Here is a 24,252-nt window from a genome sequence, read left to right on the forward strand (position 1 = left end):
CACCTTCCTCACCTCTTGAGTCCTAAAGTACTCTGAAGGATTATGGAAGGAAAAGGTCACAGTTCAGAGGGCTCTAGGGAGAAGCATGTCAGGAATAGCCAAATTTTAGTTAGTACAAAAAGAGAAATGGAAGATAGTAGAATAGAAATGGTATCCTAGTGAAGATTGGTGATCTAGGAATCTTGAACTTAATGTGCCAGAGCTAATAAACATGGGTATAATGAGATTAGTCATCGTAGTTTCTTGGATGATTTTTTGGTACCTAAGATGTCTCCATTTTGCTGAGAGGTCAAGATTATTTTAAATTTCTTGTTTTTCATGGAATTGGACTTCCTCATGTGTTTGGTGATTCTTAATTCTATGCCTCTCTTCTATGATATGCCTATTTATTCTCCTGAATGGCTTGGACTTCCCTGGCTGAACTCTATGGCTTCTTGTTTGCTTTCTTCTTTTAGACCCATTGAATATTGTTAATTTTCAGATATATCTAATTTTTCAAATATTTTTTTCTCCTGTGCATTGGTGTAGGAGAGGGGATTTTGGCGTATGTTTTTTTATTATCTTAACTCTTCCAAAGCTAAGTTTTTAGGAAGAAGAAATTGATACCAACCCATTCCAACAATAGAGAAATGTAAAATGTAATATGTCCATATAACAGGACATTATGTACGTATTAGAATTTTATTTTGCAAGGACATATGAGGATAATGAGAAACTGCTCTTACTATGTTTTTAGTCATGCCATTTAGTAAAATATGTTCTATAGATAGGCAATAAAATGAAATGTGTAAACTCATTAAGATTATATATAGATTTTTAAAAATATATCTCTGTTGATTTCAAAGAGGAAAGAAGAGGGAGAGAGAAACATCAGTGATGAGAAAGATCATTGATTGGTTGCCTCTTTCATGCCCCCTATTGGGGATCAAGCCCACAACATGGGCATGTGCCCTGAAGGAAACTAAACCCTGACCTCCTGGTTAATAGGCAAGATTATAGATTTTTGTATTTTCCATATTTTCTATAATCAGTATGTTATTTTATAATGAGGAGAGAATAAATGTGACTTGAAAAGAAAGTGAGCTAATAGGCAAATTATGAGTTGTGTTAGCCTTGTCTATTTTGATATAAAATTCTATTTTATTTAATAAAGTGGGTGCATAAGTGTGTATTTATGTTTATGTGTGTGTGTCTTAAAATCTTAACTCTGTCTTAGATAGACTATGTCTGGTTTTGACAAAAATTTCACTGACAACTTATATGATATAGGTTTTTAAAAAAAGAATTTACCCTGAATGTAAGTTAACAAATCTAAATATATAGGTCGATGTTTAAAAATCTCACAATTAATTTGAAGTGTTAGTAGAAAATAATTTTGTTGGAAGAAAATAGTTTAGTTTAAAATTAATAGGGTAAAATAATCATCATTTCTATTATTAACTTTATTCAAAGTATCATATTGTGTGTCTCTTAATTTCAGTGTTAGGATCTGAATGAAGCATGTATTTACTTCCTATAAATATCTAGAAAGTAAATACATGCTTTCTAGATATTTGGTTGGCTTTATAAATAATTTCTTTTTTTCAGCAAATACTTAATGAAGGTTAACTATATGTTAAACACTGCTCTAGGTACTTAGGATGTATTAGTGAACAAGTAAAGATATAAATAACTGGTAAGAGTAACAGTCTGATTCGAGCAGGATAAGTTTTAGTGAGTAAAACAATCATGTTCTTAGATTGTTGACATTTTAAAAACTATATTACTATAAAAGCCTTATAAACTAGGAGAAAAAAAACCATCTCCAGTACTAACCGTCTTTTGTTTTATTAGATTGAGGAACTTCAGCAGGCTTTAACAGTAAAACAAAATGCAGAGCTTGACCGACAGAGGAGAATAAGTAATACCCGAAAAATGATAGAAGATTTGCAAAATGAACTGAGGACCACAGAAAACTGTGTGAATCTTCAACCCCAGATCGATGACATTACAAATGATCTGAGACGAGTTCAAGATGAAAAGGAATCATGTGAAAGCGAGATAATTGATAAGCTTAAAGAGAGGGAAACTCTAGAGAAGGAGAAAAAGAGTAAGTTTTATTAAACTTAGGATGAAGCGATGTTTATAAAATGGAGCTATATCTGATGATGGGCTTTCTTTTCCCCCCCTGATACCATGTCTTTCAATATTCAGATCTCCCTGTTGAGGAAGCTCAGCTCAGTTCTTCGAACTTAGTGCCTTAATTACCTATGGCTATCATGTATCATTTGCCAGTGGCTGGCCATTGTCTTAAATCAGATATGTCAGTTTATTTAATTCTCTAAAACTGCTTTGCTTTCTTTACAAAGTCACTCACTATTATTTCTCATATCAAATTTAAGCTTTTTATTCTAGCCTTCATAAACTTTCCATCCTTGAAGCCTGTCCAGTTATATCTTTGCTTTTCTTTCCTTCGAAGCATGTCAAACTCGCGATAAACAAGGCATGCAGCCCTCTGGCCACTAGTTTGACATGCTTGCGTGTAGACTATGTGGATAGATCTATAGCATTATTCAAATAGAGGATATGTCATATTCGTTTTGCTCTATATATACTAGTATAAGATCAGTTTTTCAAAAAGCACCCATTTTTATATATTTATCAAAGTATTCAATGTGTATAGTTAAAAAACAAAGAAAACTAGAACAGAAGGGAGGCCCACCATGTTGCTAACCTCCAGACCCCTCTCAAGAGTAAGCACTTTTATCTATTTCAACAATTTTTTCTAATAGTCCTTCCTGTATTTTCAGCATATTCTTTTTTCACCATAGCTTAATTTGTCAATTTTAGACTTTTTTTTATTGTTGGCATTATTACAGCTATTCCCCATCCCTCCCCCTTTACCCTCCTACACTCAGCCCCTGCCCCACCCCAGGCCTTCACCACATTATTGTCTGTGTCCATAGGCTACGCAAATCCTATATGGTAAAAGGCTAATATGCAAATTGTCCCCTTGGGAGTTCGACCTACTGGGAGTTCGCTTGTTATGACATGCGCTGACCACCAGGAGGCAGCGTAGAACGATGGAAGGCCCCCGCTGGCAGTCAGGGGAAGACAGGCCCAATCGGCCCTGATTGCTGGCCAGGCCTAGGGACCCTGCCCGTGCATGAATTTTGTGCATCAGGCTTCTAGTATGTATATAAGTTCTTTGGTTAATCTCTTCTTATTCTTCCCCTACTCCCCTCTGAGATCTATCTATCCTATGCATCCATGCCTTTGGACCTATTTTGTCAGTTTATTATACTCAATTAGATTTCACATTTAAGTGAGATCATGTGGCCGAAACCGGTTTGGCTCAGTGGATAGAGCGTCGGCCTGCGGACTGAAGGGTCCCGGGTTCAATTCCGGTCGGGGGCATGTACCTGGGTTGCAGGCATATCCCCAGTGGGAGATGTGCAGGAGGCAGCTGATCGATGTTTCTCTCTCATCGATGTTTCTAGCTCTCTCTCATCGATGTTTCTAGCTCTCTATCTCTCTCCCTTCCTCTCTGTAAAAAATCAATAAAATATATTTTAAAAAAAAAAATAAGTGAGATCATATGATATTTAGACATCTTCTCTTAATGTTTTGTTACTTTAGATGAGGCTTAAGCTCATAAATCCCCTCCCTATTATTGTAGTTCCTCAAATGAGATTATTATTAGTTATTAATCATTAAAATTTAATATGTATTATGAATAATTTTTCTTTTTGTCATTTAACAGTTGTCACTATTTCTTGAATGTATACTGTAAGCTAAAAATACTAGCTAAAAAGAATATGCTGAAAATACAGGAAGGACTATTAGAAAAATACTCCCATCCTTTCTTTTTACTTTCCTCCTTTCTTCTAAATTCTCTAATCTGTACTCTGGTTTTTATATTGTTAAGGCTGAAAACATTTTGTGGAGAAGTTATTAATCATTAATTATGTTGAATTAATTATTAAACAATCAAGTTTTATGTGCTCTGTTTATGGGTTAACTCGTAAGCTAGAAATATTAAGTATTATTCATATTATTACAATGAAACTGGTTCATAGTATTGTATTATGATTTAATTTCCTTTCATTGATAGCGTTTTTAAAGGTTATAATTTACCTTTTTAAGCACCATTTGTTTTAGCATTTTCTTAAATTGAAAAAAAAATACCAACCTATCTTATCAGGCATTCTCTTGAGTTCTGGAGCCTGCCATCCTTGTCCTTTCTAAACTGATTGTTTTCAACACCTTCTGCATGGCAGTCATCTGGAATTTTTCTCAGATCCTTTTCTGTGTTGGATAAAGCTATTTCTGAATTTCATGTCTCCTGTTTTTGTGGGGGGCGGGGGGGGTTGCCTACATTATTCCCTTATTTTGTTAGAATACATCTTCAGGTAACCTCCTAAGAAGGGTTACTAGGGAATTAATATTAGAATCTTGATATCCTAGAAAATATCTTTTTCATTATCCCTTTTCTTCAATGTTGTATATATAATGGTAAGTTAAAAATAATTTTTCTCAATTTTGAACGCCTATTGTGATTGTCTTCTGATTGGAAGGCTAATGTTTTCTCATTCCTTTTTATCTGACCTATTTTTATTATTTTTATTTTTGATAGCTTAATCGCCTTTTATTCCAACTATTTGGAAATTTGAGAATGTTTTGTTATGGATGGGTCTTTCTGTACTGGGTACTTGCTAAGTGGTGTTTGTAATTTGTGGATCTAAGATATTTTTTTTATATTATTAATAGATTATTTTACTAATAAAAGTTTTCAGGGTAACAATATTTTGTTTCATTTTTCAATTTTCAATTTTAGGTGTCAATGATCAAATTGTACAATTTGACAATCTTATGAATCAAAAGGAAGATAAGCTGAGACAGAGATATCGTGATACATATGATGCTGTTTTATGGCTGAGAAATAACAGAGACAAATTTAAGCAAAGAGTCTATGAGCCCATAATGCTCATGGTAAGAGCTTTTGTTTATGTAGAATCTGTTATTTTTATTATTGTAATCATAGATTTTTGTTGTTTTAAGAATTCTTAGTCTTATTTATACCCCTGGTTTTTTCATTATCAGACTTGCAGCAGCTGGTATACTGCTAAATCCATACATAGGCTTTTTAAAGGGCCCTTGATCAATACACCTGTGAACTTTTTCTAGAAAGAAATATGAAAATGGCACTTTATTGACTAAGAACTGTGTATAAAGTTAGCGTGGTTAGCTGGTTCCTTCTGTAATTGCTATTCTTAGCTAAGAGCAGGCAGTAGATTAAATGCTGCCAAAGGGGTTAGAAAACTGCTGTAAATACATGTTGATATAAGGTACCTGACAGAAGGTAGACAAGAAAATCATTTGCTACAGAAACAGAGCATTATGAAGATTCTGAGAGTGAAACCAACAGTTTATTGACCTCATAAACATTTCTTAGCTCTTTTTAAAAAATCTTTATTGTTGAAAGTATTACACATGTTCCCTTTTTTCCTCCATTGACTCCTCCAGCCCGCCCCAGGCCCTGGGTCCATGGGTTATGCATTCAAGGTCTTTGGTTGATTACCTTCCCTCCGAGATTCCATACTCTGTTCCATGCTTCCATGTCTCTAGATCCATGCCTTTTGATAGTTCTTATTGATGATCGTGGGTCATCAAGAATAGGATGAGCTATATTTAGTAAATCATCTAATGAAGTGTGGCCATGGGTTTAACAGGAAGATTTACATGTAAAATTTAAAATAATAAGTTTGGTCACAAAAAGTAAAATCCACATTCTTTGGTAATGATAGCTATACATACATAATATAAACTTAAGGATGGTTTTTGTTAGATAATTTCTTGTACTTTAGAAAAGAATGTAGTATAGATCCTTGCAGGATTCATGAAAAGTTCTATTTTCCAAAACTTATGATTGTGTTATACTTTATTAAAAATCATTTCATATAGTTTTTAACATTACATCTTATATTACATTAGCAAAATTAATATGCATAATACTGTATTCTTTTCTTGTTAAGATGTATATCATTTAGACTATTTTTGGTAGATCAAAAAGGGAATATCTATTTTGGACCCAGGTACCATTTGATTGATTTGGTAAGGACTGGGAGAAAATATTGTGCCTGGCCCGTGTGCCTCAGTGGTTGAGCTTTGACCCATGCACCAAGATGTCACTGGTTCGATTCCTGGTCAGGGCACATGCCCGGGTTGTGAGCTCGATCCCCAGTAGGGGGCGTGCAGGAGGCAGTCGAATCATGTTGATGTTTCTCTCATCAATGTGTCTGCCTCTCTTTCCCTCTCCCTTCCTCTCTCTAAAATCAATAAAAACATATTTTTTTAAAAAGGAAAAATATTGTGATCCTAAATATAAGTTACAGTCAAGTGTGATTGTCAACACATTTTTATTAAAATGCCAATTTCAAAATAGTACTTTCGAACTTTATTAGATATTTTATCCTCTCGTCACTTGGTTTTTTAATAGTGGCCTATCACTAACTTGGATTACTAGCTGGCATATATTGTCATTTTACAAATCTTTGAGATACAATGATAGACTCTGCTTTTTTACCCTTCCTGGAATAACCCTTCACCTTTTCTACCACTTTCTTCCAAATGTATTCCCATACACACTTAACCCTTCCAGATTAAGTTGAAATGCACTCACCTTCATAAGCAAATTAACAATATGTAAACTTAAAATTTTAGTCACATAACTTGTCAATTAGCAATCAGATTTCATGAGTTATTTCTAACAATTTCAATAATGAATTGGAAAAATGTGGGAAAATGTTTTTACACTTATATTCCACAGTAGTGTTTATAATAGCAGAACGATGGGACAAAAGAACAAAGTTTTCAAAGATATTGTTAGTTACGTGAATTACTCTATGTCCTTATATTGGAATACTATGTAGCCATTAAAAATGTTGCTGCAGGCTCTACTTACATAAAAGGACATTTGTGGCATGTTAATGAATTATTAAAAAGACTACAGAATAGGATGTATAGAAAGATTTCATTTTTAAAAATTGTGAAACAGAATGCTGTCATTAACCACCAGATCATCTTGGAGTGCTACATACACTTCCTATGTCTACCTGTCTGTCTTACTACTGTGACTAAGAAGATGTGGCTTTGGAGAACTTTACCAAATATTTTCTTCACCAATCTTATGAGAAGGAGCATGCTAAGAAACTGATAAGCCGCAGAGCCAACAGGTGGCCAAATCTTCCTTCTGGATATCAGGAGACCAGACCATGAATGCAGTGGGAGTATGCATTACACTTGAAAAAAAGTGCAAATCAGTCACTACTGAAGTGAACAAACTGGCCAGTGAATAACTGCCCCCCTTCCCCACTTCTGTGACTTCCTTTAGAAGTATTACCTAAATTAGCAAGTGAAACCCATCAAAGATTTGAATGACCATGTAACCAACTTACACAAGAAGAGAGATCCAGAATCTGACATAACAGAGTATCTCTGACTAGCGCACCCTGGGAGAGAATGATGATGAGAGCTAAGTTGTAGGTCGCTTATTGATAGCTATAAAAAAAATTTCTACTTCCTATAGTCGTATTGGGGTTACTTTTGCTTACTCTTTCTATAAGTTGGAGCAAATATCCACATACATTTTCTTTCAATTGTGCTATTCTTTCCAATAAAGTAATTTGGTGCCCCCCCCCAAAAAAAAAAAAATTGTGAAGAAATAGACACTAAATGTTTATAGTGTTGATGTCCAGGGAGTAGTATTTTATGTGGTTTTCATTTTATTTTGTTTGATTGTGTATCTTTCTCCATTTTTCCATACTATTGATATCCTATAATTTAAAATAGTGATATTATACAGCATTTATGTAACAAGTGCTGCACTAATTTTTTATTGTATCTCTTTTAATTCACATTTATTCCTATGAGGTATAGGCTGATTTACTTTACCCATTTATAGGATGAAATAACTAAAGTTTTCAGAGATTTTAGTTCAAGGTTATGCACAGGATTTAAAGTGGCATCTGTCTGACCCCAGATGTCACATCTTGGCTTTTAACTACTGTGCTGCATTTTATATATTTATAAAGCCTTTTATTTATTTATTTATTTTTTTAAGAAAGCTGATTTCTATCTGCTGGAGCTAATCTCTCCCTTTAAATTTCCTAGATAGCATTTTTATATACCTCTGTTGTACTGTGCTTTTCATTATATTTATCATTTGTGATAAATAGATTGAATTCTTGAAAATTTTTCCTGACCTATCTTTGTATCATCAAATACCATTGAGTCTCAGCATGCAGAAATGTCTAATTAGCTGGTATTTTTAAATAAATGATTAAGTTTTTATGCTGTAGTGGTACTAGCCTTGGGTATCTCCTGAAGACACTACTAATAGTTATAATTCATAGCTAGTTTTTTTCATTTTCATAATTTTATTCAGTTATTTGTGTTTTTGTAATACCAGTTATTGCCATGTATAATATTAATTCCTCTTAAAGATGAGGAAGAAAAAAGTTTGGGGACAGATAAGAAATGTTTTTATTTACAGATCACAATCTAAGACTTTCAGTGTTTTCAATGAGTTGACCAGAAAGGAACTTTATTATTATATAATACCAAAACCAGTATGCACCAGGTACTATTCAAGTCTTAGCTTTCATTTTATGATGTATTGGATGTTTCTGGGTAATAATTTAGATTAAATAGATGTTTTACAATGTTGACCCTTCAATACCAAGTTATTTTGTTTTTTGGGGGTTTTTTGGTCTCCCTTTTTCTCAGTCATCAAATTTAATCTAATTAAATCTATGATAAACGTGATTATTTTCTAGTAATCTGTCTGGGTTTCATGAAAATCAACTTATTTTTCTCTTTGTTTTCTTTAGATCAATATGAAAGATAATAAAAATGCCAAATATATTGAAAATCATATTCCATCAAATGACTTGAGAGCCTTTGTATTTGAGAGTCAAGAAGATATGGAGGTTTTCCTCAAAGAGGCAAGTATAAACTAACATATTTTGACTCACTTGACACTTCCAGTGATTTTAAAATTTAAACTAGAGCAAAAAGTGATAATGACTGATTTTACCAGCAGTAACTCTAGTGTGAGCAACTCTTTTACTAATTTCTGTCCTATCTATGCCGTTATTGGGAAATGAATTTGTTTTCTAAGAGGAAAAACAGCCTATACTCCCCTCTGTGATACACAATTTTGAAATTAACATTTGGAATTAATATGAAGAGTAATTCTGTGACATTGTCTAAAAAGATAGAAACATCATAATGATGGACTTTTGGTCTTGAACATCCTTTTGGAAACTATATTAGAATGAACTTAGTTTATCTTTGAATGGGAAATCAATCTGATGTTATTGTTTGATATAAATAAATCTTCAAAAAATGAGATTCCTGTATCTGGCTAGAAAACACCACTAACCAAGAATCTAAGCCACTGAAAGGTAGCATAGCTTAGGAGTTAAGAACATAGCCTCCACGGCTGCCAGGATTTGAATTCTGACTTTGATACTAACTTGGGCAAGTTGCCTAAATATGAGCCTTAGTTTCCTCAACTCTAAAATGGAGATAATACTATCTACTTCAAAATATTTTTGTGAGGATTAAATGAAAAAGTATTAGCTAGTGCTTGGTAGCTATTGTATTTATTATGTGTAAATTATTATATGGCTGTATAGTATATATTGTTAGCTATATATGCTATTATATCCTGTCAGTAAGATTTCTTTTTCTTTTGCATATGCCATCTACTTCTTTTAAAGCCCCAGAAAGATTTTGTTTGTTTAAACCTTTGCTAGTGAGTCTTAAGCGAGGACAAGACCCTAAATCAGCTCAAGTGGGCCTCTATTTGTCTGGTACACAAGTGAGTAGATTAGATTAGAAAAATTTCTTGCTTTGGCTTTTAACATGTTGTCCTCCATCTCTTTCGGGAGTTGGTAGGGAATGTGAATATATGGTGACTGCATAAAAAGATTAAATGTATGAAATTATAAAATGTACTTTGTTAAACATTTGTGTATTTTAGGACTAATTTAAGCCTAACCCAGTGAGTTAGTGTTCTAGTGTCAGAGCTCATTCAAGAAGTAGGTTGCTTGGGTTACAAGTCTGTGACACACCACATATTGTGAAGGGCGCACCACATAGTAAGAGGTTTTCCAATTTGAAAGTCACCAGCTTAGCCAATTCTGAGTACCCTGCTTTGCCTCAAAAACACATGCTTCCTCTGTGCTAAAGATTTGAACTGTGTATTGATAATTTAAGTTCCTAAAAATTAGACCTTCATTATTTTTTCTTGTGCTGTTAGCAATGAACTTTACAAAGGGTCTCATCAATAAGACCAGAACTTCCTCTTACATGTATGACTTTTTATGTATTTTTTAAAAATATATTTCATTGATTTCAGAGAGGAAGGGGGAAGGAAAGAGAGATAGAAACATCAGTGATGAGAAAGAACCATTGATCAGCTGCCTCCTGCATGCCCGCAACCCAGGCATGTGCCCTTGACCGGAATTGAACCTGGGACCTTTCAGTCCACAGGCCGACGCTCTATCCACTGAGCCAAACGAACTGGGGCCTTTATGTATTTTTAATTGTGAAATTTATTGTATGTACTAAAGTACGTTTCCCATCTTTTTAGTAACTTACAAACCATCTTCACAGTTTTTGCCATTTCATATACTACTGTGCACTACCATCCCAACATGTAGTGCTACTTTTTAAAAAAAGATTTCTCTTTTTAATTTCGAGAGAGAGAGAAACATCATTGTGAGATCGAGACATCAGTTGGTTGCCTCCTGCACACTCCGTGCATGGGATGATGCCCACTGGCCAGGGAGAACTATTATTTTTTTATTTAAATCACTTCACTTTTTAAAATATATATTATTGATTTTTAGAGAGATAGGGGGAGGGAGAGAGAGAGAGAGAAACATCAATGTGAGAACAAGACATTGATCAGTTGCCTCCTCCATGCTCCCTACTGGGAATTGAACCTGCAACCTGGGCGTGTGCTTTGACTGGAAATCAAACCGGCAACCTTTTCAGTGCTCAGGACAACATCCAACCAGCTGACTCACACCAGCCAGGGCTAACTCACTTCACTTTTTATTACTCAAAATATTCTGAAAGGGAGTTTAATATTACTGCAAAGTTAGAAAACAGTTTGCACAACAATAAAGATAAAAACAATGTTAGTGCTAGATCTGTACTGTTTCTTACTGAAAGCAGAGAACAGGATACTTTTTAAAAAGGGAGGGGGAGATAATAAGGAGTTATACAGCAGTTTTCTTCCTGTAATGAGAATTGAAAAGGAAATTATTTTCTCTTTGTATAATTCTTTTATTTAGAGTAACCACTAAAGCAGTATATTTTACAAACATAAATAAGAATCAGTATGAATCTATACCTTCTATTTCTTTTTAACCCTTTGCGGTTGTATTAAATTTGGACATGGGTGTCGTACTGGTCGGAATTAATTTCCATTGTAAGAGCAGTGATACATAACATGCAAGATTATGAAGGATAAACAAGATTTATTAATTCTTTTTTGGAACTATGTCACTACTAGTAGAATCACTACAAACGTTATCACTTTCTACGTCAGAGTCAGTATTCAAGGTGCCAAAATAAAACTCTTCATCATTACTTTCAGATTCGCAGTACACTTCTTTCGGTAACTTTCTTTTTGCCATTTTGGAGTATTATTTTGAAATATCTTAACAAGCGAGAATGCCTAATTACAGTTAAACGTAATTTGTAAAGCTTTATTTGAAATTCTGCGAAGTATCTCCGAAGCTTGTCTATTTCTTCACTCTCAAAAGGCGACTGATTCGCCACGGTGTTTCGCATGGAGAGTGTGGAACGACCACGTTTGTTTATATTGAGTTTCGATTTGTTGGGGCAATGTTTTGGTTCGTGACAAGGTTGCTTAGACACTTAAGAGCTTTCAGAGAAATTATGAACTGATACATGAATGAATAGAGTTAAGATTCGTACAGTTCCTTGCTGTGGTGGCTGAGAGCAGACATACGACCGGAACGGTAAAAAAGCTTTGGTAGCTGAGAGTAGACAAACGACCGCAAAGGGTTAATAAAATTTTATTTTGATGTAACTTTAAACTTACAGAAAATATGCAAGAGTATACATGGAAATTCTGTATACCTTTTACCTAGATTCACTAATTACTTGCATTTTCCCTGTTTGCTTTATTATTTCTCCATTGCAGAGTAGTCAGTTTTGCTATAACCCAATATGTTCATTCCTAAAAATCATTATGTTATGCAAAATTATACAATAGAAACCCATTGGGCCTATGGGGAGAAAAATGACAGAATAGTTTTACACATTTAAGATTGTCAAGAAATATACAAATACAATAAATATGTACTTCGTTTTTAGAAAGACCTGAAGCTAGCTTGTGGAAGCAGGCCTTGGAAGGGTATAGTTCAGTGATGGCGAACCTTTTGAGCTCGGCGTGTCAGCATTTTGAAAAACCCTAACTTAACTCTGGTGCCATGTCACATAGAAATATTTTGATATTTGCAACCATAGTAAAACAAAAACTTACATTTTTGATATTTATTTTATATATTTAAATGCCATTTAACAAAGAAAAATCATAGGTTCGCCATCACTGGTATAGTGGGTCAAACAATTGAAAGCGCTTATCTAAAGTTGGATAGAAAGCTGCAACAGCAAATGTGGTTGGATAGGGCTCATAATACATGTGGTGACCTGAGGTAGCTGGTAGTTGTTTGAGAGGAGTGTATGTGTGTCTGTATTTGTGCACAAATTACGTGTATTTCTCAGCAGCTAGGTTGAGTTGGGTGCAGTTTTCTGCATTCACCTAGAGAAAAACCTCATGTTTCTTGTAGATAGAATTGCATGTAAGCAAATTTGAAATCCATGTATTTCTTAAATTGTCTCCTAATATATCAGTTGCTCAGAACAAATTTGTCTTCAAAACAAGTATTATACAAAACTGTTTTTCTCCTTGTAATTATGTATGTGGAGATACTTTGAAACTATGTTGTATTCTATTCTTCATGAAACTAGGTTTAAGAACCAGTGATTCTGCCCTAGTCGGTTTGGCTCAGTGGGTAGAGTGTCAGCCTGCAGACTGAAGGGTCCGATTCCGGTCAAGGGCACATGCCCTGGTTGTGGGCTCGATCCCCAGTAGGAGGCATGCAGGAGGCAGCCATTCAATGAGTCTCTCTCTCCTCTCTGAAATCAATAAAAATATATTTAATTTAAAAAAAAAGATGATGCTGGTATCATAAAATGACTTGAGAAATGTCCCTCTTATTTCCTGAAAGAGTTCTGGTATTATTGCTTTTTTTTAACTGTTTCATAGAATTTATCAGTGAATATTATAAAAGAAATGGACTCTTTGTAAAAACACATAACTACAATATCAATATCACTAAAAATTTTTCTTGTAAGTACCATTAAATACCCTGTCAGTGTTTAAATTTCTGATCATCCCATGAATGCCAGTAGGAATACATTAATTTTAAAAATCATTTTGGTTGAGCATAGATGGTTATTAAATTAATATTTTCTTTTTTTATATTCAGGTTCGTGACAATAAGAAATTAAGAGTGAATGCTGTTATTGCTCCCAGGAGTTCATATGCAGACAGAGCACCTTCAAGATCTCTAAATGAACTAAAGTAAGTCTTGAAAATACTATTAGAACTAACCTGTACCTTTTAAATATTGAGTAGTCATTTATCTCTTTAATATATTTTAATGATCTTTTTGTCACATATTTGTTATAGGCCGTATTATTTCCCTTTAGGATCTCTACTTAAGTCTAAAATAAGGAAAAATCTAGGTGCAGAAACAGACTATGGTATAGTTAATATATGATGATGATGTTTTAAATCATTGGAATAATATTGGACTATTTAATTAAAAATACCAAAATGCTTGGTTAATTATTGGGAAAATAAAGTGATAAAACACCACTTAATAATGCAAAAATAATTTCCAGAGGACTAAATGGAAAAATTGCAATTATAAAACAGTAATAAGTAAATAATCTTAACTCTGAATGTAAGTAGACATTCTAAATGCAAAATCAATAGAAGTGTCCAAAAAACCAGTTTAATAGTTTGTAATCATAAATATATAAAAATTAAACCTTGACAAGGCAATAAATCTCAATTATTAACCACTTAAGTGATTTTCAAATATACAAATACACAAAGAAAAGACTCTTATTTATTGGCTACTTGTCAACCATCAGATTTTTTTAATGATATTTTAAGAAGAAAAATCTAATAGGTGTTTTTCCTTTCAGACAATATGGATTTTTCTCTTACTTGCGAGAATTATTTGATGCACCTGCTCCTGTCATGAGCTACCTTTGCAGCCAGTATCATATTCATGAAGTTCCTGTAGGAACTGAAAGGACCAGAGAAAGAATTGAACGGGTAAGAAAGTACTAAATCGGTAGTTTTATTAAGTTTTCTTAGCTTACACTCAAGGAAAAAAGGTAAGAAATTTAAAGAAGCTTTATCATTCTGTTGTTTTTAACCACACAGAAATTATCTTTGTATTTTGTATTTTTAATATAACATAAAACATAATATAACCTAAAGTATTGACTAGTACTTTATGACAGGAGTGATGTGGAGTTACCTAGAGTAAATAAATAATACCTATAGGGTCATTAAGTTAAATCCTGAAAAGAAATACCTGGCACTCTTACCTGATTCTGTTCTGCCTTGCTTGATGGACCTATGTTTAAACGTTACATTAATGATTTAATCATTTAGGTTCTTGTATTCTGGATTATCTTTCAGAGAAATTATACTTCAGGATGGTAGGCTTCAATATAGTGAAATCTCCCCGTCTTAAAGCTTCTACTTAAGATTACCTCATATATCAGTGACCGTCCTTACTTAATAGGGTCTCATTTTCCTGGCTTATTGTAGTGCTTAGGCTTTTTTTTTTAATCCATTGGATTCTTTTAAAAAAATGTTTGTTTTTTATTTTCCTATTATAGTTGACATTCAATATTATACTAGTTACTGTGTCCAGCATAGTGGTTGGATTTTTATATGACTTACAAAGTGATCTCCCTGATAAGCCATTCTTTTCTATAATTCTTTATTGTTGAAAGTATTACATATGTCCCCTTTTCTCCTTTGACCCCCCCCCCCCACCCACACCCCCCAAGCCTTCCTTCAACACACTATTATCTGTGGCCATGGGTTTATGCATACATGCATACAAGGTTTTTGATTGATTATCTCCCACCCTCCTCCACCTTCCAGGCTTTTTTTAATATACTAATTGCAATTTTATTTGGGTGACATTGGTTGATAAGATCATACAGGTTTCTCAAGGAACTCTTAGTTCCTATATTCTGCCAACATGGTTTAGAATTATCTTCTTACAAGTTAACTCCAAGGCTCCAAACCACATTTGTTGTTTGTATCACAGGCAGAATCAGGGAAGAAATCTCTTCTAAAACAGGTTTTTCCATAACACCAAGTTGCCCTATTAATACCACTTGTAAGTAATAGTAGGTCTGTAATTGGGTCCTAGATGCTTACAATATTGACTTTATTAGAAAATATGTTTAAAATTTTCTAACAACTGGTTTACAGTTATTCCAGTGTAGCGCTCTGGTCTTAATTCTACGGTGTTTAGAAAAAAGGACAAGACCATATTCATAAACCAAACCAATGTCTATCATAACTTTAGGTATAGGTAGGGCTGTTTGAAGGTGAGGGTAGCTTTACTATTGCAAAAAGACTATAGAAAATTCGGTAAGGGCTTTCAGTTTTACTGCTTGAACAGTGCTTCATGTTGAATTATTTTCATGTATTTTAAGTCACCCAGAGAGCTGTTTTACTAGAGAAACAGCATTGGAATTCAAATAATTTACATTGAAAGTAAAATTAATTCATAATAAGTCATATTTTCCTTCATCTCTTTTCAAATATTTTTCTTAAACTCTATTTTTATATAGGTGATGGTATCTTTAAAATCCTTGAAAACATTGAATATTTCTTATACTTATTGTTTCATTGTCCAACTCGGTGCTATATTGTATATAAACACCTATAAATTATGATGAGATGCTTCTCAGACATGTGCATATACTGTAAAGTCCCTGACATTATTTTGGATATCTTTCAGAAGATATAAACTTATATTGAGGAAACTACTTATCTTTATATCTGCAATCATATCTAGATAATGACAATAACAGCTATATTTCTTCCTAGACTAACAGTACATTTTTTAGTGTAAGTTTTGCTTTATTATTGAATTTTAACATTTTAGGTTCTCTAACAATGATTACAACCTATTTATGGAATTATTCTCAGTTTCTAATACTTCCCCCTTTGGTTAAATTTTCTGCTGACGCTCTTGATGTCCTTTTTGGTGGGAATGCCTTTCCCCCACCATCTCTCAGTTCAATCCCATTTAAAACTTATTTTCCTGAAACTTGGGTAACCTGTTCTAGGCTTTCCCTTTATTCCAAATTATTCAGCATTGGATGCCAGTTTATAAAATTTAGGATGCTTAAATGTCTTTTCTCTTCACTTAGACTATAAACTTCTGCAGAGAAGCCATAATAGTATTGGTAATAAACCTTTAGAGATTAGAAAGAAACTGAATTACAGCAGCGTATTCTTTATTAGATCTATTCCTTGTATAAGTTCTTGAGAAAAAAGATCCCCCCAAAATGCAAAAATTAAGTCTAAGTGTTTCCATTAAGTATTCTCTCAAATTATACGGGAATTGAATTTAAGATTATGTATATTTGAACAGTATAACTGAGGGGAAGGAAGAGTAAGTAATTTACCTGAAATAACAGTTCAATGTATGGACACATGGGTCCTGGTATCTTTTCTGTAGATACAATAAACCTCCGAAAGTACACTTAGTTGGGAGCGATTGTATAGCGAAGTAGAATATAGTTAGCTTTGCTAGTTGTTTTGGTTTCTCCTAATTTTCTTAATGTTATCTAAGATAATAACATAAAATGTATCAGCCACCGTTTTAGAAATACTGTTGGATAAGTTTTTAAAAAACAACTGTATACTATATTTTGATCTAAAATTCATTTGATCTGTATTTTTAATTCTTTGGTTTTTTTAAATATATCAGTTATTATTAGATGTGCACTGATACTTATTTTACATTGTAGGTAATACAAGAAACCCGATTAAAACAAATGTATACAGCAGAAGAAAAGTATGTGGTGAAAACTTCTGTTTATTCAAATAAAGTTATTTCTAGTAACACATCCCTAAAAGTAGCCCAGTTTCTCACAGTCACTGTGGATCTAGAGCAAAGAAGACACCTAGAAGAACATCTAAAGGTTGGTTTTTTAAAATTTATTAGAAAAAAATATTAACTGGATTTATAATACTTTAACTAGGGCTCTTTAACTATTTTGAATATCCCATAGGAAATTAATAGAAAATTGCATGCAGTGGAATCAGGGTTGATTGCTTTGCGTGAGAAAAACAAACATCTAGAACACAAAGATAATGAACTCAGACAACGAAAGAAGGAGCTTCTTGAAAGAAAAAACAAGAAAAGACAACTGGAACAAAAAATTAGTTCCAAACTAGGAAGGTATTTTGTATCGTTTCATGGGGTGTGGCTGGGGACACAAAGCAGTATGGGATATTATAAGTTTACCCTGGAATGACACCATAATTCCCTTAAGCACAATTTGTAATAATTTTTTTCTCAAACTTTAATCCTACTACCAGGGGAAATGAATATTAGCTTTTAATTTCAAGGTTTTTCCCATATCTTACTACATCATAGCTCAGATCTTTTTGTTGTTGTTCTTTTATACTTCTTGCCTGTAGAATAAAGATATAGATATTAATGACATAATTAGCCTTTAATAATAAATGATAGCTCATTGGCTTGTAAGTTTATCTTGACCTAATATAGTATGTGTTTATAAACACATTCATAAAATGAATCGTATTTGAGATGCATTAAGAAAAAAAAATTTTTTTTAAGCAAACAAATGTCATTAACTTTTATTTTAAAAGTTAATAATGTACCTTGGTTGCTTAAGACACGTTCTAACTGCCTAGAATTTTTTTTTTTTTTACTTTAAGCCTTTTTTCAACTTAAACCCTTCACTTCATTCAAGCACCTGCAAACACTTAACCTTTACTTTGCAGCTGCTATACTGTCTAAAACTAAACTTTCTCCTCATAAAGTATTGTTGATTTTCATAGTGAAATGACTTTTCATATGTACAGTTATGCACTTTGGAATACTACAGTGGTGGCCTGACTAGTCCCTACTCTCTTCAGTGCCTCCAGAATACTATAAATTTCTCTTTTCATGTCCCTACCCCCATGTAAGAATATCTGTTGTGATTTTTCTGCCATTACATGAAATTTACTTAAATACTACTTTCCCTTAGACTTGCTTTCAAGTTTTCCAAAATCTTGTTTCACTCTACCCATTCCAACTCATCACCCTCCCCCATGTACCATTCAGGACACTCTATAACTCCACTGAACTAGTTTATTCCTGCTCCCATCTTTTGTTCTTGCTTTATCCCCTAATGGCAACATAGTGTAGTGGAAACAATTCAGACTTTGGTGCATTTGTACCACTTCATATCTGTGATCTTAGGTAACTTAGCTTCTGAGCCTTACTTTCTTCATCTTAAAATAAAGAACAAAGTATTAACTTCATATATTTTTTAATTAATTTCAGAGATGAAAGGAAAGGGGGAGAGAGAGAATCATTCATTGGCTGCCTCCTGCATCCCCCCCTACAGGGGCCCACAACCCAGGCTTGTGCCCTGACTTGGAATTGAACTGTGACCTCCTGGTTCATAGGTCAGCTCTCCACCACTGAGCCATGGGGTGTGTTTTTTTGTTAAGCTCCTTAAGGGGAGGGAGGGGACTGTGTTTATAAATAATATTGAAAACAAGAGTAACAACTAATATGTATCAGTTATGAGCCAGGCACGATAATAAGTGTGTTACATAGTTTACATCTTCACCACAGTTCTGTAGGAGGGGTTCTCTTACGATTTTTAATTTTTAGATGAAGAAACGGAAGTCCAGAAGAGTAACTTGTCCAGTTATGCAGGAAGGAGCAAATTCAGATCCACATTTGTAACTCCAAATGCTATACCGTTAGCACTAGCATTAGTTGCCTAGCTAGATTACACTGGGCACACAATACTGGGTGTGGTAAAAGTAAGTTTATAGTTGTGAGTACACAAAACAATGTTTGTTCCTGAATTATTATTTAGTATTGCATTATTTTCCATACAAACAACTGTAAACCTACTTTTGCCTCACCCTATACATATCTCAACAAATACTTTTTGATCCTGCGTAGTTGCATAAAATGATTGTTTAATCTAGAAGCTAGCAGTTTAGACATCTGGGTAGCATTGCTAAATAGCTCATAAAACAGCAGGGGACCAAGGATTTGGGCTCAATCCTTGTGTATAACTGATTTCTACATCATTATATGTTTCATCATTACAGTTTAAAGCTGATGGAACAGGATACTTGCAATCTTGAAGAGGAAGAGCGAAAAGCAAATACCAAAATCAAAGAAACAAATGTTCAAAAAGCAAAACTTGTTACCGAATTAACAAACCTAATCAAGGTAAGGCATTTTCTTTATGTTAGGTAGATAAGACAAGTTAGTAAAATCTTAAGAGATTTTTAACTTTTATTATTATAGATAATAAAAAGGTCAAATAATAAAGTGTAATAGACTAATTAGACTGGATGTCCTTCTGGACAAACTGGGGCTCCGAGGGAAGCCCGGGTCCCAGGTGCCAGCAGCTGGGGGAAGGAAGGCCTACTCTTGCATTTCGTGCATCAGGCCTCTGGTAAGATAAATACACAGGAAAAGTTTTAAAAGTTCTCTTGTAAGAAATAGTTATAAAAATAACCAAGTCACATCAGATGAATATTTTTATGGTTTATAATTTTACAATTAAGAAAAATAATACATTAAAAAACAAACTTTTACGGGTTTTTGTTCCTAGATTTGCACTTCTTTGCATATACAAAAAGTAGATTTAATTCTTCAAAATACTACAGTGATCTCCGAGAAGAACAAATTAGAATCAGATTATATGGCTGCATCATCACAACTACGTGTCAAAGAGGTAAATATTTTGCTTCTATTTTTTTTAATTTTTGGGTTCTAGCCTCAGACCTGTTTGAAAACAATATATATCAAAATATCCAGTATGCAGTTTGTGTTCTGTTTAATTTACAAATTTAATGCATTCTGCTGATATGGAAGCAATATTTGAAATACTTTACTATGTATTTGTTATTTGATGGTGGTAATAATCATAAAAGATAAATCAGAATATCTGATTTAGTTCCTTGAAAACTAAAGTACCCTGTCTGCTTTCTTATTAACTCATAAATTATAGTCATGAACAGTAGCTTTAATTGCCATTTGCACATTTCACAGAGTACACTGCAGATGAGTTCTAATTAACAGTAAGAGTGATATTGTATAGTTATGGCAATTTAATCTTCTGCAACTGTCTGTGAAATGATAAAAATTGAAATAGTGTGCAGGGGAGGATGTACTAAGTTAACATACAACACAAAGAAAGGCTGGCAACAAAATGGTAGTGACCTGAGTCTCAAATCCGCATAATAACAAACCCATGGACAACATATACAACAAAGCTAAATTTCAGGGTATTTTAATTTGGTGTACTACAATATATTCTCACATTAACCACCCCAATTTGGCATCAGACTGTCCAAGTTAAGACTGCACAGTCCCCAACAAGACTGCCCTTACTTTAGACACCAGCTGCAAGTTCCAGGGGTCCTCAGGCCACCTGCAGTTTTGACCAACTGGCTACAAATTGGAGGGTTCCCAGGAGTTTACTAGACTGACTCACAGAACTCAAGAATATGTCATACATATGATTATAGTTTTATTATGAAGGAAACAAATCACTAGTCAAATGATAAACTAACTTAGCAAAAGTTAAATGAAAGGAATCTTTTTTATTTCCTCACCCAAGGATATGATTATTGATTTATTTTTTTAGAGAAACATTGATCAGTTGCCTCTCATACATGCCCCATCGGGGGATCGAATCCACAACCTAGGTGCTGGGGGCCGGGTCCAGGGGTTCCCAAAGGTGTGGACGGAGTCGGCGAAGAATGTTTTACACGGAGACAGCGTTCAAAACTCTCTAGCTTTCCTTAGTCTCCGTGGATCTTCCCTGTGCCTGGCTGAGGCCACAGAGAGAGAGATCCCAAGGCAAGCTGAGCCTTTATTTTATAGTGAGAGGTAAACAAGGTAGTGGTTTCCATTAGTTACACAGTTCTTGTGAGTTTCACTTGTTTACACCATGGTTATACTTCCGGCACTTCCTCAGCCCATTAGCTTCCGAGATAAGATCTAGGGAGTGTTATAAGGTCAAGCCTAATTATGCTAAGAGGACTGTGCCCTCTAAGCTGGGAATTGTTTGTGACTTTGCCCACAGGTCAGTCCGAGACTTAACCCTATATCAGCTCCCTACACCTAGGTATGTGCCCTGGGAATCAAACCTGCAACTTTTTGGTGTACTGGATATCGCTCCAACCAAGCCACCCAGTCAGGGCTCTAACTTTGTTTTGACTTCCCAATAACCTCACAGAGAAAAGGTCTTTCAGTTGACTTTAAAAAACAGAAATTTGATATTAAGAACAAAAAGAACTTGTATTATTTCAGTTATATAATGTTTGTAATATTATTCTGAATATAGTACATTATAGGATAAAGCAAATAAGGGATTATGTTATGTCATTAGGATTTTCAGCATAAGAGAATAAAGATTCAGATATAAAACAAAGGAATATTCAAAACCTTGAAATATTTAAGTTGAATTAATGAACTCAATGTATTGTCTCCAAAAGAAAAAAATTTCCCAGATATGTGTATTGAAAAGACCCAGATTTGGGCCTCTAAATACTTTTGGACACTAAAATTGGCCATTGGAGAAATGGCCGATTCCTGAGCAGGGAAAGAAATGTCCGAGATTAACCTCAATTATATTGTCACACCAGAAAGCAGAGAAGTTATTAAAAGATGACTTGACTCGGAACATGAAGAATCTCCTCCTGCCACAGATGAAGTGGTAATAGATTGAAACACATCAAATATCTTAATCTATGAATTCATAATGATACTTTTAAAAAATAATATTGGTCATCTTTAGAGGATATTAGGGAACCATTTTTCATTTTGAAAAATGGCAAAGAAAGAATTTAGCATTTATCCTTCCTTTCCTCTGTGAACTGTTATTTAGGATAAACAAGTAATTCAAATAATAAATGCAGAAGGAATTAGTGTATAGAATATTGTCACTTTGCAACTGCACTGCTAACATGACAAAAGAAATAGCCAGATATGTATGTGGATCTTAATGGAAGGACACAACACCACCTATGAAATAATATTGTAAAAAATTATATGTCATTTTGATTAAGCTTCTAAAACAGGGTTTTCAACCTCAGCAAGATAAACATTTTGGACTAGGTAATTCTTTTTGTGAAGGGTCTTTGTTGAAGTGTAGTATGTTTAGCAGTATCCCTGGTCTCTACTTGCTAGGTGCCAGTAGTACACACTCCCTCAAACCTTAGCTATGACAATTAATGGTTTACAGACACTGCCAGATGTACTCTGGGGAGGAAGAATGTCCCCATTTCAGAACCACTGCTGTAAAACTATCAGTTTCCAGAAAATACAGTGAATTTAGCACGGTTGGAAAATTGAAGTTCAATATGTAAAAATCAGTTGTGGCTCCATATATTAGCAATGAATAATTGGAAATTATAATTTAAAAAACAGTACTGTGTATAATCACATTAAAAATATGAAATACTTAGGGACATATTTACAAGACCTGTATACTGAACACTTTAAAACTTTGCTGACAGAAGTTAAAATAGGACTTACGTAAATAGAGCAGTTGATTGTGTTCATAGATCAGAAATTCGGGATTTGTTCAAATGTTGCTTCTCCCCTAAATCTATAAATTGATTAAAATTCCCAGCAGAGTTTTTAGTTTTTAGAAAATTGCAAACTCATTCTAAAATGCAATGGACTTACAAAAACTGAAAAAGCATTTGAATGACAACACCTAATTTTAAGACTTATTATAAAGCTACAGTAATGAATACATTATTGTATTGCTGTAAGAGTAGACATGGGTCAGTGGAACAGAATAGATAATCCAGAGATAAAGTCACATATATTCAGTCAGTTGTTTTTCAAAGATACCAAGACAATTCAATGGAGAAAGAATAATCTTACAGATAGTGATGGAACAATGGAATAGTCATCTACAAAAAATGAACCACAACCCTTACCTCATACCATATACACACAGACACACACACAAATGGGCATAGACTTAAATGTAAGAACTAAACCTATAAAACTTATTGAAGAAGACATAAGAGAACATCTTAATGACCTTAGACTTGGCAAAATAGGACACAAAAGGAATCAGAGGTTGTAGTTTTATCAAAATTTAGAGCTTTTTCTTTAATAGATGCTGTAAGAAAAGGCAAGCTACTAATTGGGAGAATATATTTGCAAAACATACACCTCACAAAGGACTTGTATCTAGATGAGGAGCTACTACTGTGGGCTAAATCTAACTTAAGATCTGTTATATAAAGTTTCCTGCAAGCTAAGAATGGTTTTGACATTTTTTTTAAAGGGTTAAAACAGAAGAATATGTGACAGACTGTATTTCCTTACTGGCTCTGTATAGAAAAAGTTTGCTAACCCCTAATGAATACTATAAAAAGAATTCTGCCCTGGCTAGTGGTGTTCAGTGGTTAGAGTATCAGCCTGGTCAAGGGCAAATACTTAGGTTGCAGGTTGGATGTGTGCAGGAGGCAACCAGTTGATGTGTCACTCTCACATTGATGTTGTAAGTCTTTTTCCCCCCTTTTAAATCTTTGTTGTTTGAAAGTATTACATATGTCTCCTATTTCCCCCCATTGATCGATGTTTTTTTCTCTCTCTCCCCCTCCCTCCCACTCTAAAAATCGCCAGAAAAAAATATCCTCAGGTAATGGTGAACCAAAACAAAAAACACAACAAAACAACTCTTAACATTTATCAATACAAAGAAGACAAATAACCCAATCCAAAATATGGGCAAAAGTTTTAAGCATGCTCTTCACTAAAGAAAGTATACAGATAGCCAATAAGCACCTGAAAAGATTCCCAATCTTATTAG

General features: G+C 33.9%; 1 protein-coding gene across 2 annotated transcripts in view; it reads left to right on the forward strand.

The window, feature by feature from the left end:
- SMC5 (structural maintenance of chromosomes 5) overlaps positions 1 to 24,252 on the forward strand; it is a 94,469-nt gene that overhangs the window by 53,551 nt on the left and 16,666 nt on the right. For both annotated transcript variants that reach the window (XM_081103880.1, XM_081103881.1), the window contains exons 9-17: positions 1,834 to 2,089; positions 4,817 to 4,971; positions 8,871 to 8,984; positions 13,578 to 13,672; positions 14,305 to 14,437; positions 17,173 to 17,346; positions 17,437 to 17,606; positions 19,511 to 19,634; positions 20,023 to 20,145. In XM_081103880.1, the coding sequence (XP_080960006.1) occupies positions 1,834 to 2,089; positions 4,817 to 4,971; positions 8,871 to 8,984; positions 13,578 to 13,672; positions 14,305 to 14,437; positions 17,173 to 17,346; positions 17,437 to 17,606; positions 19,511 to 19,634; positions 20,023 to 20,145 (1,344 nt within the window). The remainder of the gene's footprint in view (positions 1 to 1,833; positions 2,090 to 4,816; positions 4,972 to 8,870; positions 8,985 to 13,577; positions 13,673 to 14,304; positions 14,438 to 17,172; positions 17,347 to 17,436; positions 17,607 to 19,510; positions 19,635 to 20,022; positions 20,146 to 24,252) is intronic.

This window comes from Myotis nattereri, assembly GCF_964212035.1.
Source record: "Myotis nattereri genome assembly, chromosome: 12".
Classification (NCBI taxonomy): domain Eukaryota; kingdom Metazoa; phylum Chordata; class Mammalia; order Chiroptera; family Vespertilionidae; genus Myotis; species Myotis nattereri.